General features: G+C 43.6%; 1 protein-coding gene across 1 annotated transcript in view; it reads left to right on the top strand.

Annotated features, from left to right (window-relative positions):
- TBPL2 (TATA-box binding protein like 2) overlaps window positions 1–19,157 on the top strand; it is a 332,712-nt gene that overhangs the window by 147,323 nt on the left and 166,232 nt on the right. Inside the window, exon 5 of the mRNA XM_086936669.1 lies at window positions 13,012–13,179. Coding sequence (XP_086792795.1) covers window positions 13,012–13,179 — 168 coding nt within the window. The remainder of the gene's footprint in view (window positions 1–13,011; window positions 13,180–19,157) is intronic.

Genomic DNA, 19,157 nt, shown 5'->3' on the forward strand with positions numbered 1-19,157 from the left:
ACGCAGTTGTTGTAACGACCACGTTGTAATGGCATGAAATATAATCAAATGCGTTGTAAGCAGCTATATTCAGTTAACCAGCAACCCCAGGACCACCATAGGGCAGCTGAACCAGGAGGGCCAGGCTAATCAATAGGACCAAGTGGATGAGGACCAGGGTACCATTACCTGGGAGACCATGGCAAGTAAGACCAAGAGCAAAGGAACCAGGATCAGGAGGTGCTTCATGAGGATTATGACCGGGAGGAACAGGAGGGCCAGGACCTGGTGCACAGTAACAGGACCAGGAATATCACAAACAGGACCTGGAACTTGAGGATGACCACAACAAAAAGGACCAGGGAGACCAAGCCAAGAAGATGAATGGCCAGACAAGGACCAGGAGGACAGAACCTGGACATTGAGGACAAACACCAGGAAGACCTGGATTAAGAAGAACAGGAGAACCAAGAGGAGCTGTATGAGGGTTTTAGACAAGAAGGATCAACAAGACCAGTGCCAGGAGGACTAGAACCAGTGAATCAGGATTCGAAAGACCTTGACTAGGAAGAATACTGTAGCTGTGGACGTTCGTGTCATCACCGCTGGAAGAAGGGGGTCCGTAAGCTACCCCTAAAAAGTCTTTTTGTAAGACATTGTTCGGTGATAGAATATTGCTAGTGTCCATCTAGCCTCTGGAGACAGGTACGACTTTCCGCTATTATTTTTTAAAATAATAAGCTTTAAAGTTTACCTGTGGAAGCAACCGTCGGAAGGGCCACGCGCCTTTTGCCTCTCCTCGCCTTGTGGATATTTGAATGTGGCTCCCGGATTATTCTTTCTCAGACGTGCTGTGAAGATGTCCTGCCATCTTGGAGTCAGGCGGACGTCCTGACGTGCTTGCATCATGCACGTTGCGTGCGTCAGAAAATTGCCTCCATTTTGGGTGTGTGAAACTCCAGTGACGCGCACGCCGGGAATTTGCGTGTTTATCCCCTGCGGGTAAAGTGTTTCAACAGTCGCGTTTCCCTCATTTAAAGCGTGTCTGTGGCGTTGTCTTCACGCTTTGTATCTGTGACACGCACACCTTTCGCTATTATACATGGTTTCCAGCAGTTGAAAACTATTGTGTTGAAGAATACTCTGGGATGTCAAGTGGGTACTGTATCCTGATCTTTTTACATTGAGCGTTCAGACAGTGACATTTTCTAGAGTCAATTTCATACAGTGCTGAGGAACTAATATCTCTTAATGATGACAACAAAAGTCATTCCTATGCCACCTTTTTTCTACAAAGTCCAGGCCAACCTTGTATAGCTTGGGAAGACTGGAAGGAGACGTTTGAAACTTATTTAGATGTCATAGATGGGGATGTATATGTGTCAAAGAGGAAATTAGCGATTCTCAAACAATTTTTAGGATTAGAGGTAGAAATGTTTTTAAAACCTTACCCATGGTGGAGGCAATCAATGTTGAGGAGAATACTGAAGGTAAGGCTGACGGAGCAGGTGAAAGCAACATTGATGTGTATGAAATTGCTTTGAAGGCCTTAGAAGAAAATTTGGGGGGAAAAAGTCTGTGTAGTGGTAGAAAAACATAAATTCTTTTCACACACACACAGTCACCAAGAGAGTGTATTGAGCAATATGTGGCTAATTTAAGGATGTTGGCTGTCTCTTGTAAGTTTAGAGACATGAGAGATGAAATAATTAGGGATCAACTAATCAACAGAATGTGTAATGTTAAAATTAAAGAAAAATTACTTGGCATGAAAGATCCCTCTCTAGAAAAAACTTTGTTAGTGGCTAAGAGAAAGGAGAATTCCTCCAGATATGTGAAGGAATTGAGTACAGTTTCTAAAACAGTTAGTCAAGAAGAAACAGTTCATAACATCAAGAAAGGTGTTAATGTAATTGATGAGAAAGTAACATCTGAAAAGAAACCTGAAGTAGTAAAATCCAAATCCAAGTTATGTTTCAGGTGTGGTAGTTCAAGACACACCGCGGATGCCAATCACTGTCCGGCTGTTAAAAGTAGATGTTACAAATGTAGAAGGTTTTTGGGGCGTAGGGCTTTGTATAGGTGTGCTATTTGGTGTCCTAGTGTGTTGAGATTGGCTGCAAGTTTTAAGAGCGAAGGTGTCTGGCTGTTAAGGTTTGCCTTCCTAATTGCTACTTTTATTTTCAGGAAGTTGTATAGTTCTATGTTTTGCAGGTTGTGCGATTCCTTGAGTGTATCGAAAGTTGTGTTCTCGCCCTGTCTTTGAAGGTCTCGGGCCGTGGATATACCATGTCCGTACCACTCAGGCATGTCTAGAACCTTATCTCTGTATTTTAAAATGGGGTTGTGCCAGAGGGATTCAAATTGGCCTCCCCTGATGCTTGTTGTCAGTAGTTTGTCGACGCTCAGGAGAGCTGTCTTTGTGTTCCTGAGGACGGGGTTATCCTTCACTGCTGGGTGTCGAGTGGCTGTCATTAGTAGTCCGCGCTCAAATGATAGCCATGCTGGGGTGTATTCCTGTCTTGGGTCTAGCCAGTGTAGCCCCTGTCTAGCTATGCATGCCGTCTGGAATCGTTTGAAATTCGTTATGTTCAGGCCGCCCTGATCTTTTGATAGCCTTAGCTTGTGTAGGCTTATTCTGGGTTTTTTCCCCCTCCATAGGAAGCTGTTCAGTATCTTGTCAAGTGTCTTGTGGAAGCTCTCTGTGTTAGTCAGTGGGAGCATTGTTAGCATATAGTACAAAGCCCTACGCCCCAAAAACACCAAACTCAATGATAAGGTCACAAACTTCTGGGGGACCTCAGCAGGGAAGGAACTAAGCGAGACCGAAAAAGCAGAATTATGGCGATCGACCACTAGAAAAAAGATAACTGCCTCACTAAATCAGACCAAATACTGGTTAGTGCACAAGGCATACTGGACACCGGCCCGCCTATCCACCCTGGGGATCCGAGAGAGCGATACATGCTGGAATTGTGACAGTGGGAGGGGGGACTTAGAGCATCTCCTGCTCAGCTGCCCTCAGATAAAGGACTTCTGGGAAAGAACTGGGAAGCTTATCAATGAAATCACTGGAGTAGCCATACACATAGATTTCCCAAGTCTAGTTTTGGGCTTTGCATCCCCGTCAATCACAACAACAGAAGACCGCGACCTCATTGACCTACTGTTGACGGCTGCAGTCAAAACAATCCTAAGCAACTGGAAAGACACCACAAAAGCTACACCACAGGCGTGGCTCAACTGGGTCACATTCCTAAGAGGGGCAGATAACATTACAGCGAAACACTCACCGAAAACACACAGGCAATCAAACATATGGGGGCCCCTAGACCTCTACCTTTCATCACATAAACCCCCCTAGGCGCAGACACTAGACACTAGACATCCATCAAGGGACACACTATAGGGACCCACACTCTAACAAAAGAAACCTGCGAGGAAGAACACTCTCCTATCTCCTTTCCTACCTCTATCCCTCTCTATCCTCTCTATCGTCCGGGGCGTTATACCCACCAGGCAGTGCAAAAGGGGGGACAACGCCAAGCAAGACTCGGAAAACGGACTTCTTCTTTTTTGGACTATTCGAACTATCCGACCCCACGTACCATTGCAAAGATCGAACTATTGCAGGACAATATTGCTATACCCCCCCCCCCCGGCGCCTTCTTTTTCCTTTTTCCTTCCTTTCTCCTTTCACTCATGTATGCTCCATGTAAATATATATTTTTTTATATACAATAAAAAATTACAGAAATAAAAAAAAAAAAAAACACAAAAAAAAAACAAATGTAGAAGGTTTGGTCATTTTGCGAGATTGTGTAAAAGCTCTGAATCTTCGGCTCCTTCTAAAACAGTCAATCTGGTTGAGGAGATAGAACAATCTGAAAGGGAAGATGTTTCGTGTGAGAGTGATGACGATAATGTGGAGGTGATGGTGATAGAGACCAACCAAGTTCTTTAGGTAAAGGGGGAAAGTATGATAGTTAATGTCCTCCCAAATGTGCAATTAAAATTAAGGGCAAGGATGTACAGGTTTGGTCGGATTCTTGTTTGCCATTCACCACCATCGACAAATCCATTTGGGAAGGTTTGGGTGGCAAGCTAGATGATTTACATCCTACTGACATCATTGCTGAAGGGTGTTGCTGAGACAAATTACCTGTTCTGTGTTATGCTGAAACAGAAATGTCTTTTTTGTACATAAAAACAACAGCCAAACTGTATATTGTAAACAAAGGGAGATCTCTTTTGGGTTGGAAGGAACAGCGGGCTCTTGACATTGTGTTGGACCCTAATCACCCTGCAACAGGTACTTTTGGCATAATCTGTGGACAATATAGAGTGCGTTACCAAATTTCCGGATCTGTTTAGGAAACAATTGGGATGTTTAAATAAATTCAGACACGGTATTATATTGAAGGAGAATGCAGTACCCAAGATACACAAAGTTAGAAATGTCCCGTTTATGTTAAGAGACAAACTTAGGGATGAATTGCAGAGGCTATGCAACGAGGGGGTGATCGAGCCCATTGAGTCATCTAAATGGTTGAGCCCAATTGTTTTAGCCAAGAAACCCAATGGTAATATCAGGATGTGCATAAACTTGAGAGAATTGAGTGACAACATTTGGATTGACTGACATCCTGTTCCCTGTATTAGTGAGATGTTAGCAAGTGTAAAAAGGGGTGTGTATTTCACCACATTGGATTTATCCAATGCTTATCACCAAGTGTTGTTGCATGAGGATTCAAGACATGTTACGTCTTTCATCACTCCTGAAGGCGCATTTCAGTTTATTCGAATGCCATTTGGTTTGGCCTCGGCTTCTGTCCGCTTTCAAAGAGTTATGCAAGCTGTTTTGTCGGGTTTGGAAAACGTTTTGGTGTTTCAGGATGACGTTTTGGTGTGGGGGTGTAACAAGGCCATACATGAAGAGATTTTGGAAATGGTGTTTAAGAAACTATTAGATGCTGGTTTCACTATAGCTTTGGAAAAGTGTAAGTTTGGTTTGAAGGATGTTGAATACTTCGGTCACACTTTGACCTGTGACAGGGTTAAGCCCAAGCGGAGTTTGGTGGAAGCCATAGAAAAAGCACCTGCTCCTTGTGACAAAGATCAACTCAGGTCATTCATGGTCTTGCAGCGTACTATTCAAAATGTGTGCACCATTTGTTTGAGAAGGTACATGATTTAAGAAATTTAATGAAAAAGGGGGTCAAATTTGAGAGGTCTAAAAATTGTCAACTTAATTTTGAGGCGATTAAGATAAACATTGCTAGCGCAGTCACTCTGAAGTCATTTGATCCTGAAGATGAAACTATCATTTAAACTGACGCAAGCAACCATGGTCTTGGTGCGGTGCTCATGCAAGTAGACAAGGGCAATGAAAGAGTGGTAGCCTTAGCTACCCGCACACTTATTCTACTTTTACCAAAATCAAAGGAGTTTTAGGATGTGAACTAGGTGGAGGTTGCACAAGGAATTGGAGTCTTTTAAGCTAATTTGGTCTGAGTTAAATGTTGTGGATGGTCTGCTTAGGAGAGGATGTAGGTTAGTGGTTCCTTAGAAGTTGAGGCAAAGAGTATTAAATATCATGCATGATGGACATGGTGATATGTCTGCTATGAAGAGGAGAATTAGGGAGGATTTCTGGTAGCCTGGGATGGATATCCAAATTGAGAGATATGTTTGTGACTGCATAGCTTCTGCATTTAAAGACAAGACTAATTCTTCCCAGGAAACTACCATTGTTTCTTCACCTTTACCCAAGGGTCCCTGGGATACACTTGCTATCAATATTTGTGGACTGTTTAATACCTTGAATGTGAGTGAAAGGTTTGCCGTAGTCCTGGTCGACTATTTTTCTTAGTGGCCGGAGGTAGCTTTTCTGAGGGAGGTCAAATCCAGTGGAGTTATTTCTTTTTGTGAAGACATTTTCAGGAGAGAAAGTTACCCTGCTGAGATTGTCATGGATAATGTTCCCAATTTGTTTCAGAGGAATGTGAAAGATTTTTAGTCATATGGGGTATCAAACAGACTAGAACCCCTGTCTATCATCCCAGGGGAAACGGCCTAGTTGAGCGCTTTGGTAGTGTTCTGGTGGAGTGTGTCCAACTAGTGTGCTTGAGTGGTGAGTGCTGGAAGTGACAGTTCAAGGATATGTTATGGTCGTATTGCACCACCCCTCATTCTGTGACTAAGGAGACCCCTTTTTCTTTACTCAGCTTGGATGAACAGAGCAGGAAAATGTGACATTGATTTAAAGGGTGTACATTGTAGAGTGGATAAGTACCAGAAAGCTTATTGTCAAAGGCACAATAAGAAGGTTGTGAAACCCAAGCGTCTTTTCGCTGAGGGCATGTTTGTTAGAGTATTTTGGCAACCTGTCCTCCCTGATGCTGTTCTAGAATGTAAGGCAAGAGAAAGAAGCACTTGCTGTGGAAAGTGGCTGGTGCTTTCAGGGGTCCTTCCTTTTATCTCAATAAACTCTCTTTAATTATCCTAAATGTGTTGTGCCTCCTCAAAAGTATGCTTCTTAGACCAAGGCTGGGAAAAGATGGCCCATGTTATCAGCCCACTTAAAGCTCTACTTAAACCTCCTCCAATATCGTAAAATGTGGTTCGTTTGTGACTAATTCAGTATTACAGAACATATTTGCTAAAAAACATAGTACCTTGTTGCCAATTTCTTTGGGGGCAGAATTTGTCAAAATAGTCATAGGCTATTTTCATTAAAAGACCGGAGGCTACCATTATGCATTATTATTTTAATGCAACTTCAAGTACAGCCACTTAAAAGTTGCATCATAAAGCAAAGCTCTAGAATAAACAAGTGTAACTTGGCAACAGCAGCACAGAGATCTGCCTCTTTTAAATGCGGCTTCAAGACATATACGTTGGGTTCTTCCTATGCTCTGTACTCTGTACTGTTGTCTTTCACTCATACTCACTTAAATGTCTCTTTTGTGATTGCCACTTGGCTTTACACGTCCTTTCTGTTTTATTGGTAACCAGCCTTTACTGTTTTACTTTTTATTGCCATTTAAACTCTTTCATCCCATTATGGCCTCTACTGGCCCCCCCAAAATTACATCGATATCCCCCAAAACTCTTCTCGGCATGTATGCCGTGCCTTCCTCCATAAGCTAAGCCCTTCCCAAGCTCCCATTACCTAATCTCGCTGCACGCGACCCGATTCGTCATTCTTGACACCTCTCTCCTTCTCCTACTGTGACCCGATCCGTCATTCCTGACGCCTCTCTCCTTCTCCTAACGCCGTATCTCCGCTTCACACCACATCGGTCACAACTCCCACACCGTACTCAAGGCGTGACGTGGCCGTGCCTTGCAGGTCCAATTTATGGACTGCGGGCCATGTCACGCCCCCTTCATACCATCTCCTTCATTTATAACCGTGTGTTGCCCCAAGTGAATGCATAAAAGATTTTTTTTAAAGGAGGAAGTGAACTAAGGGCTCTCCTACTTAGAGGAGAGACCCTTAGCAACCACTGCGATCTACGCACAAAGCATAACTAGGCATTTCAAAGTTGCCTAGCAACATGCTTTACTAACAGCTGATCCCTATAACGGTTGACAGCTAGACAGGATTTCCTCAGTTTTCATAGCTCCTGGCTACCATTATTCATCATTTTGACTCCATTATTTTATTTTTTTAATTGCTTGATATATAATATATTAACCCTCATTTAAAGCCTGGGCTATTTGCCCTCCTTTCTCCGTAACTTTAGCCTACCTGCTGTTCCTTTTACCAACATCCCATCATGTCTGATGTTGAGTCCGATGACTTTCAGACCCAGGTACCCGATCCCAATACAAATGAGGAGTTAATTAAGAAAATAATACATAAGGAGTTACATTCATGCATGAGGGAGACCATTAGTAAAATTGTTACCGGTAAGAGATTCCTGGGAATTTATATCCGGATTCGGGATCTCTGAACCATCCTTTCTTATCTTAAATACTGGTAAGAGATTCCTTTCTGACCCCACTAATGCCCCAGCTATCCATGGAGGGCACTCTGTTGATCTAAACAAAAGTGGGGGTAAAAAAATAAGGAAATGCAACAATTTACAAAACGAAAGCATTATGGGAGGGTCAAGCACCTCGAACATATTGGGATGTCTACGCGCCTCAACAACTGAAGGAGAACTAAGCCCTTCAATTAATACGGGAGGCCTACTCGCCCTAAAAAGACCATGTGCCCACAATGGCATACCTGATTTGGATGCCCTAAGCTGCTCACAATATCAAAGTGCTACGGATCCCCTCTAACCCAACGAAGTGGATACTTCCAATGAGTCCCTAGATGAATACATTCTGGACCTTGACCAGATTGACAACGATATTAACCTTGACCTCTCAGATGAGGAACTCCCCTCCTCTTCTAAGCAAATTATTTTTGATCCCCCTTGGCCGGGAAATGTTTTCCCCCGACAACTTGCAACACCCTAGGAGCTCCCAGTGGTGGCCACAAAAACACATGGCAAAGTTTATTAAAAGGTGGGTCAGGAATCCCCTGGAAAAAGAGACCAGAAATATCCTGAAAGCAGAATGCCCTCGGCCTATCATACAATATAAATACTGCCCAACACCTAACTTAGACCCTGAACCCATCAAGTTCATATTCAAAATGGGCAGGGATCCCAGGAAAGGTATGAAACGCTCTCTCAAAAGCTGTCAAGACGGCATGCTTCACATGCTCGGCCCATTGTGCAGTATGATCGACTTAATCAAAGAGAGCTATAATGATGGTTCACAACCCAACATCGACCTCTTACGAGGATGGAGTCAAAGGACACTAATCCTCCTCGGTAACGCGTCCTTAAATACAGAGAGAAAGAAAGTGATTTTGTCTAAAATTGATCCCAGGCTCTGTGACATGGCAGAAAAAGAATCCTCATCCTACCCCAATGGCCTCCTCTTTGGGGAGGATATGATCAAAGGTTTGGGAAAATATGTAGCAACCTTTACAGCCCTAGATAAAGCGCAAGCCAACATGCACAGAGTCTTTAACCCTTTCTATGCTCATGACAGCTCCACTCAGTCATGAGCCACGGGCAGGGTGTGCTCATGACGGCTTGGAGCCATCATGCAACTGCCGTTCCTCCCACGCTCCGTCTACACGGCATTAATTCCCAGTCTGTGCGGGCGAATTAGTGAGTGGGCGGGGTCATGACGGCTCCACACCATCATGAGCACACGCCACCCGTAACTCATGACGGCGTGGAGCCGTCATGAGTAAGGGAGTGCCACGCCCACCCCCTAGCCCCGCCCATGCTGCGGCAAAAATGTTAACCCAAGTGTTTTCACCAGGGACGGCAGAAGAGGTCGTTCTGCCGGCCGCTTCTTCCAAAGACCCTTCTCAAGACAAAGAGGTTTCAGTTGCCCGTTTCAGCCCAACACTTCAATCTTCCCTCAACAAGGTCGGTCTTCCCACTTCAGAGGCTTCAGGACCAGAGGCGCCACCCCCTCCAACTCCTCAAGTAAGTACCCTTCCTCCTTACACTTCCTCTTTAACACAGAGAGTAGGGGGTCACCTAAAACTTTTCCTATACGTTTGGAAATCAATCACACACAATCCTTGGGTTTTAGAGACTGTTCATGGTTTCAGAATAGATTTCACGGAAAAACCCACTCAGGTTTCCTGTCCCAAAGTGTTAAACCTGACAATATAGCACCAATATTAAGTGGTAGAGGAGGGAAATTTAATGTTGATGAAGGGTGCAATCGTAGAAGTCCCTTGGGAACGCAAGAATTTCCTGAGCATTATATTCCTAGTGGAAAAAAGGACAAAGGGTGGAGACCAGTTATAAATCTAAGAGAATTGAAAAAGTATCCCACCTACAATCACTTCAAGATGGAAGGTATCCATCTCCTCAGGGACATGCTCTTAGAAAAAGACTGGCTAGTGAAACTAGATTTAAAAGACGCCTGTTTCAGGATTTCAATGGCAGAGGAAGCACAATCTTTCCTTCAATTTGCATGGAAAAACCACCTATATCACTTCCAAGCTCTTCCCTTTGGTCTATCTTCAGCTCCCTGGTGTTTCACCAAAGTAATGAAGGCCATTACCACGGTTCTGAGAGAAAGGGGTGTCGCCTCATAATCTATTTTGACGACCTACTCATCATGTCTCAAGACCATTCTCAAATTCTGAAAGAATTGAACATTACTGTGGATCTAATAGAGAGTACAGGTTTTATTATAAACAGGGAGAAATCCAGCACGACTTCCTTGAGATCTCTAGAGTTCCTGGGCTTTACGGTAGACGCATGAAGTCTATGCTCTTAATTCCTGCAAAAAAGAGATCCAAAATTCGGAAAAAGACATGTCATGTTCTGAAGTTAGATCTCCTTACCTTAAGGGAACTAGCCAGACTTTTATGCCTCCTACCTGCTCGCGAAGAGGTCTACATCCTGGAAACTGATATCCTCAAACTGATCTCCACCTCCAAACCAGCCTCTCCATTTCTTGACTCGATACCCACCGAACTAACCAAAAAACTGAAACTCACCTTAGCCCCGTTCAGGTGCAAGATCATAAACAGCTCCCTGAGATCCTGCATCATACTGGAATGCTCAAAGTTGGCCAAGTCACGCCACTACTAAAAAGGCCAGGCCTTGATTCCAAGGAACTGAATAACTTCAGACCTGTCTCCAATCTCGCCCTCCTATCCAAAATTCTTGAAAAATATGTTCTCCAACAACTGACTCAACACATGAATAGCATCAACCTTCTTGACCCCCACCAGTTGAGTTTCAGAAAAAGCTATAGCACTGAGACCACGATCCTAAACATCACAGACGACATCCACAAGCCCCTCGATCCCGACCAAAGTTGCCTCCTCATTCTCCTAGACGTGTCGGCAGCCTTTGACACAGTTGATCACCAACTTCTCATCAAGGCTTTACAAAAAAGGTAGGCGCTGATGAGGTGGTCCTTCAATGGTTTTCCTTCTTCTTACACAGCCGCTCACAAAGGATAAGAATAAAAAAATTTACCTTCGACCTACACCCCCTCAACAGGGGTGTCCCCCAAGGTTTGGTGCTTTCACCTTAACTCTTCAACATAAACATGGAGCCCCTCACCACCCTGCTCAAAAATGGCAACATACATTTCCACCTCTATGTAGATGACACCCAGATCTATCTAGAAACCTCCTCCATTGATGACATTCACAGACTGAATGTCACTCTTAAAGAAATCCAACATTGGCTGTCGCTTAACCTTTTAAGCCTCAACCAAGACAAAACTGAGATACTCCTCACCTCCAACAAAGACTAGAACCCTCATATTGCAGAATGGCTAAAAGCTTTGGACGCTTTTATTGGCAATCACACTCTGACCCACTCCGTTAAATCATTAGGAATCACCCTAGACTCAAAACATGACATGGCCAAACACATCAAGAACTCCGCAAAGAGTGCCTTCCTCAACCTGAAGCTACTTAACAAAATAAAACCATTCATCCCAATCTATGACCTCAAACAAGCCACCCAATCACTGGTGCTACCCAGACTTGACTAAGGGAATTCCACCCTCACTGGCACAAAAAAAATCTCACCTTGCTCTAAACTACTTTCAACGCAGCAGCTAGAATGGTCACTGGAACCAGGAATTATGACCACATCTCACCAGCACTCGGGGAACTAAAATGGCTCCCAATGCTTCACACACAAAGCCCTGCACACAGGAAAACCTGAGTATTTGGCTGCTAAACTCAAGAGGGCTGGTCAGACAAGGAACCTCAGGACCTCTAGCACCCTACTTCTCATCCCTATGAAAACACGCAAATAAAAAACTGCTGACGGCCCTTCGACGGAAACGTGCCCAAAACCTGGAATGCCATCCCAGTCGACATCAGGACTATCTCGTCCTTCACAAAATTAAAAAAAACATCTAAAAGTTATTTTCCTCAACCACTCCCCCCCGAATAGATAGCCGCCATCTAAATGCAACTACCTGCCTGCTCGTCGTATCTCCCAGTCATTGTAGCCCTTACACTTTCATCCTTCCTGCTATTTTGACTTCTATCTGCTCCCCCCCCCCCCCCCCCTAGTGGCTCTACCCCAAGACCCAAGACAACGTGCTCTCTATGAGGTTATCTCAGGACTCAAGGACTACCTCAATGCTGCTCAGCACACTTGGCCCCCCGAACCCCTGTAGAATACTGCTTTATTGGTTCAGCCCCAAGGAAATGTGCACTGTATGAGGTTATCTCAGGATTCACACACTACCTCAATGCTGCTCAGCACACTTGGACGTTCCGTACCTATATTTAGAATACTGCCTTGTTGTATGAATCTTGCTCAAAAATTGCTGTGTAGCGCTCCGATACCCTCGGGTCTGGCTAGCGCTATATAAAACTCCTAACTAAATAAATAAATAAAATATGTATACAATATCCATGGTTGATACTGGTTTAATAACAGGAGCAGCAGTATATATGACAGAGGTCTATTGAATCCATACTGTTGCTGTATTCCTCTTGTCTAGCCATTCTTTATTTATTTCATCTAACGGTTGATTTGTGACCGCATTTCTGGCACCACTGCGAGTATTAGACTATTTACCTCAAAATGTATTTCAACTTGCCTCAGACGCAGAAAAGGTGGTTAAATTACTATCTTGCTGATAATGAATATAAATGCATTTCTTAATTGCTGAACAGTACATCCTGACTCTACAGAGCAGATTCTATAAACAAGATTAGGTAAGTAGTACAAATTCTTATTTAAACCTCTGTTTTATTGTAATGGAATATGATTTTTGACACTGTTTGTTTGTACGCTTCGTTCTCCTATTGGCTGTCTTTGTAAAAATTGTCACTGAGTAAATGTTACTCACGACTTCAAAGTCAGGAGAAAGTCACGCCTACTTGCAACAAAGCGTTGTGAATCTGGCCTATTTTGTAATAGCCCTGCTTGGAGCACACAGTGCATTCTTTCACAACCTCCAGCGCAGATTAATACTTTGATTTCTGCTTAACTATATCTGTTTATTTTATAGTGAAGAACAATCCCGACTTGCTGCAAGGAAATATGCCCGTGTTGTTCAGAAACTGGGATTCCCTGCAAAGTTCCTTGATTTTAAAATACAAAACATGGTTGGAAGCTGTGATGTGAAGTTTCCCATACGGCTGGAGGGCTTAGTTCTGACTCATCAGCAGTTCAGTAGGTATGCAAATTTCAAAATTGGGACCATTTTCGGTATCTTCACCGTTGACGTCTTGATATTGACTGTTAAGAAATGCCAAATATTTATAGCACAGTATGCTTGCCCCGTGGATGCTAGGCATAGGTGAATTGGTCCCACTGGAATTACAATCTACTAATGCATGGCTCATGTTTAAATGAATAGCATGACTTTTAATGCTTTCAATTACGCCTGAGGTAAAATTTAAAAGATTCAGAAGTTGCTGATTTTTGCCAATAGTGGCAAAATGTAGCAACATGAGGTTTATGTCAGTGATAGAGGGGGAAGTTGCAAAATAGAACTGATTTGCATTTTGAGAAGGTGAGGGTGTTACTATTGTTGGTCTGGATGACCTTCAGACAGTCATATATATCAGTGGCAGAAAGCTTGCTGTTGAAGGTGGGGAGCGAATGGTGCATGCACACCCGTGGTTTCACAGAGTACCCCAGGCAGGAAGGATGTGAGTGAAAGAAAAGTAGGGATGGTTCCCCCAGATTTCTATTTAAAAAGGTGGAAATGTGTGGGTCAAGGCCAAGTCCAGTTGTCTATGTTGATAAAACCGGCACCAGTCCACCTTAGCAAAACTAGACAGATTCCAGGACATAGCTTGCACTAGGTGGGTTCACACTGCTCTGGAGTCAGTTACTTTTTTTAGTTTTATTTTATTTTGTAGAGCGAAGTTGACCCGAAGGTACCGGGTATCAGAGCGCTTTACATGAGTACCAGTTCCGTTACGGACTGACACATTTATTTTTGTTAGGCACCGAGAGATTAAATGATTTGTCCAGAATCTCAGGGTGTTGAGCGCCCATGCTGAGACTCGAACACGGTTCCCCAGCTTCGAGGTCGACCGCTCTAGCCGTAAGGCTACATCCTCTCTCCAAATTGAAAGCATAAACTGAACACAACTTTTCAAACCATTCCAACTACCCTGGAAGCCTTCCATCAGAACTTGCTCCAAGCCTCCAGCATAACCATATATGTGCCATGTGTGTGAGGTGCCCTCATGCCTAAGTCTGCCTGTTGTACCAGATTGTCCCCTGTGATATGAATTGGTCAGCTAATTGGACCATCATGGACACTGAATGATGCTCTAACAGTGTACATCCACTAATAACCATCTGGACCTCTGTATAAATTTGTTGTATTGTTTCTGAAAATGTCCTGCTCATGCTCTGATGTTTAGATAAGTGCTATCTAATAATGCGAATCCGGTTTTGATATTCTGGTGCACTGGAAAGTGCTTCCAGAACAAACAAACGTGCCTTCATAGCATATGCAACAAACCTCTTGCCAAGTAACTTGCTGCCTTATGTTTATCAACATTATCCCTCACTTCTCACAAGAGTGCTGGAACCTGAACGTGAGGTAATAGATGAGAGTGCACCCTCCGAATTCAGTCTTCGAGTCCCTTTCAGTCCAGTCTGAGTTGAAGAGTCTACCACAAGATCACTATACCTCTTCATTGCAGTTCATAAGCTTTTGTAAACAGTCTTGTTGATGAAGTTTAACGGTTATTTGCATGCTGTAGGAAGTCATCGATTTTGTGGTGCCAGAATTCTGGCCTGAATACCTCATCTAGTTTCTCTGAGTTCAGGTGCTAGCAAAGGTGAGTATCGGCATTAATAAATTGCGGTGTCTGTGGCTCCAGGCAGTTGCCCTCATAGAGCCAAATACTGACATGCTTTGAAGTCTAAGACAGGATCTTATGTTTTATCAATGAGAATTGTTTAGGATTTCCAAAAGGACAAGAAAAATGTCAAATGTAAAAGGCACAGAAAATTGCTTTAGGCATATACTTTGGATTGCAGAACTTTCTGAGGAGTTCTTGCTGGACCGAGGCTAAAAATGTCTCAGGAGGTCAAGCCAGTTCACTTCATGTTAGGTCCAGCTTGACAACTCATTGTGACTTGTCAGGATTCAGTGATGTACCAAAGAGATTGAGGTAGCAGGGCTGTGTGCAGCAGAAAAATTCTGGGTTTTGGTCGGTGGTGTTCATGTCCTCCAGCTTTTACTTATTCTTGTGGGTAGGACCACGCACACCTATCTGTGTGTAAACAGTGGTCGAAGTGGGCGGGAACGGAAGGGCACGGCGTGCCCCTACTTCTTTAATTTCATTGAGTCCGTTCCCCTACTTTCTATTGTTTAAACATGCGTCGCGGACGTCAGAAATTGCCACGGCCAATAGTTTAAGGTTCAGCATTTTGGGGACGGCTGGGGGGACGAGAAAGGAAAGCACTCTGTCTTTTCTTTCGTGCCCAGAGAAGACCAGGAGAGTGCCCAGCTCTCCTGACGCTGACTGCTGTCCTCTCCCCCGCCCCCTCTTTGTTCCCCCTCTTCCCCCCTCTTCCCTCTCTTTCTGTCCCGCTCCTCCTCATTTAGTGAACCCAAGACTTCAAGAAACAGGTAATTAACTTTTAAGAGTACTACTTGGCCTTGCAGATGCAGTTTGCACATCACTGGTTCCACAATAGCAGCCACCCATCCCATTAGGATTTGCAGACTAGGCCCTACTTTACCATTGAAAACTGCACAGATGAAAAAGCACCTTAAGCGCAACAGAGGAATACACATTGTTGAATGCACAGTATGGGCATGTTTGAGACTGGTTGCGATATATGCGATGACTGAGCTACTCCCCTCGCAATGTCGCTATTGAACAACCCTCAAATTATGCCAGCTTTTGACCCAGGGGTAGTGAAGTAGCTGTGCACACTCCAGATACACACACTGAGCAATCTTTTTATAGGCAAGACCTTCAGATCATATCCGATATATCTGGATGACATGGACACCAGAGGCGCAACTAGAGTGAAATTTTGGGAGGGACTAATAACAATTCCGGGGGGTTGGGGGGGGGCATTCTTCCAGGAATCGTTAGTGGAGATGCAGGGGCTTTCAGAAGGTGTGAAAAAAACAACAAAGCCTCGTTAACAAGTAAATGGTCTTTCAAAGACCTGTGAAGTGCTCGGGTGCGGCTGTGTGTGCGCTGTCTCAGCCCCAGCTGCTACACAAGGCAAAGGTGGGGGGAGGGGGGCGCTGACACATAGGTGTGTCTACACCTAAGGACCTCTTCCCAGAGCTGGATCTCCTCACTTTTATCATGATGAACTCTTAACCAACTTGGCTGATTACCACAATGTAAAAAGCAGTAATGTCAAAAATGGTAGTAGATGACATGCATTGCAGAGCTGACTTTAACCGTCTCTTTCCTCTTTTCGTTTATTGCTCCCCTGTTAAATGGATCCAAAAAAGAAAAACACTTTTTGCTGGAAACGTCGTATTTTTCTGAAATTTTTCAATTTGTAAGTGCAGCCTCTGGGTAGAGAGAAATAAAACATTACATATATGAAAAATAACTAACTAACTAAAGCAAGACCGAGTGGTTGCAAGGTGGCCAAATTGATTTATTCACACCTAAACACATTAGCGCTACTTTGCAGTGGAGCACTACTTTTGTTTTCTCGTCGCTCTTTGAACAACATTGTTTTCCCTTGGTGGGAAAGTGGACAATTAATGGAGGTACTAAAATCCCTGCTTGATGGGTGAATTGGAAAACAAAATGCATACCTCTGCTCTGTATTCACAAATTTGGTCTTTTTAAACCATACTGCTTAAGTTTTGTTAGGATATAAGCAATGGGCATTGAAGCGGGTCCCTTCTGGGCCCTGTAGTCATAGCCTTAACTTTTCAGGCAAAAGCACTCACTAATTTCTGAATAATGAGTGTAAAAAGAAAACGATAACCATGTTGTTCCTGCTTACATTTCACATGCTTTACTTAATCTTGCATTCCCTTGGAGTGTTTGTTTTTTCTAGGATGTTGTTAAAATTTTTAGGCAGCATATTGCTCTTGTCTAGTACGTAATTTGAATTAAGTCACAACCAGGTGTTTATAGCGGGTCAGTGGATTGCAAGTTTCTCTCAGTGGGCCAGTATGATGTTCAGTGGGGTAGAGGATGTGGCACTATGGTCAGAGCTGCTGAATTTGGAACTGGGGAGCATGGTCCAGCCTACATGACCAGTCCCCCAGACCACTTCCCTTGAGAGAGCACATTCCCATGCTACACCTTAGAAGGCCCCGCAAGTAATCAAAAGCCTTGGTGTCTTAGCACCAGCAGGTGGACCCTAGCAGTGGCAAGGGTGGGTTAACCTTGAAGGCCTGCCCACCACAATTCATTCTGAAGTTCACCTCCAGCCTTGCAGTCAGGCCTATGAAGCAGCACACCATAGAGTGACTGTGACTCCATCACTGAGGTCACAGGCCCATTGAGCAGGGTGGCTCTAGGGCAGTGCGACCGCACCAGGCGCTGACCAGCAGCGGTCCATGCAGGTAACAGCAGTCGGGCAGAGGGGCTGGGTAAGGGAGGATTTCGAGGGACGGTGCAGAGGGAAAATAAAATATAGAATTAATTTTCCCTCTTCATCGTCCCTCGAAATCCTCCATTACCCGACACCACCTCCCCAGCACTATTACCTGCATGGACCGTGGCTGGCCTCGACTTCAGGTGGGGTCGTCGTGTTTACAAGTATAATATTGTTTTAAAAGCACTTGCTGCCTCCTTCCTGGCCTCCAACAATTTTCGGCAACATTAAAAATGTCACGATAACTCTAGTGATTAATATTCTTTGTAGAGAGAGATGGTGTTTTGTCAAGTGGGCATTTTGACTCATGGAAAGGAAGCGCAGAGGGTTAATGTACCTGCTGCTAAGAAAATGTACCATGCAGATCACAAAATGCACATATTGTAAATAGGCCAGTGGGTAACTGCTTTTGTCAGAGAGACTCTATTGTTACCTGCAGTTAATAAGTTAAAACCCTAACACAGAACAGTGAGCTCTAAACTCTAATGTAAGAGCTGCATGCAAATTGCAAGGTATAAATTAGAGCATTATGGTTTTTTCACCAGTCTTTGATTATTCGAATGTTGCAGAAAAAGGGTTCATTTGGGTAGAAATCAACTCTGATTAATAAAGAGAACCCCCAACCATGGTTTTACATTTTAAATTCTGAGTTTGTGTTTCTCCAGATCAATCACATTAAACTATGCTGCCTACTAGTATAGTTGTCATGTGACTCCTACACCTTGTAGTCCTTTGTCTCATGTAACATTTCCTATGCAGTGTTTTACACATGTATGATTGATTGTCTCTGTGTAATATGTGTGATGTAAAGTGCTCTGACACCCTACACTGGTATTAGTGGTGCTGTACATTTTCTGATACTTTATTACTTTTACACATGCTAACAGTCTCTGAAAATATTTTTCCTTCTTAGTACCAGTGGAACATACAACTGTAGCAGTGAGAAAGGTGACCAGTCAACCTTTGCAAAGGGCCCTCCACTTCACTGCAGCACAAGTCACGTTTTTTAGGAACTTTTGATCTGTTTGAGCTACAAACAATTTACTAGTTAGAATCATCGGATTATGCAGCAGATGATGTATTATGTGGCAAATATGGCAGAGCCATGATTATATGGAAAACGTTTGCAAAATATGAAATTTTGCAATTCATGTTTGAACTGCTCTTGTGGAAAAAGGGAGAAGTGCTGATGACAGAAACTCCATGGCTGGGAGACAAATGGCTTGCGATTCCACTTTTAAGGATATTTGGGACATTCTGTGGTTGGAAACGTATCCCACTTTGTGAATGTATTTTAATGTCAATAACTCTTAATATTAAACCTTAAATAAACATGTGTATCATTGGTTAAATTAAATAACATAATAAGCTGTAACCGGTTAGTGAAATGGGAAACAAATACAAAATATTGGGATAGTTTGCTCTTTCTGACACACCTCTGACTCTGCCCACTGACCCAATCCACTGGTTATTCCTGCCCTCTGATTCTCTGCCCACAGTTCCCCTACTTTTTTCCCCCCACTTCGACCACTCTGTAAACTCAATAATCTCTTACGTTCTCTATATATAACAATATGGCGTGCTGGGTAGGAAAGA

Source organism: Lissotriton vulgaris, chromosome 9 (genome assembly GCF_964263255.1).
Source record: "Lissotriton vulgaris chromosome 9, aLisVul1.2, whole genome shotgun sequence".
NCBI classification, from domain to species: Eukaryota; Metazoa; Chordata; class Amphibia; order Caudata; family Salamandridae; genus Lissotriton; species Lissotriton vulgaris.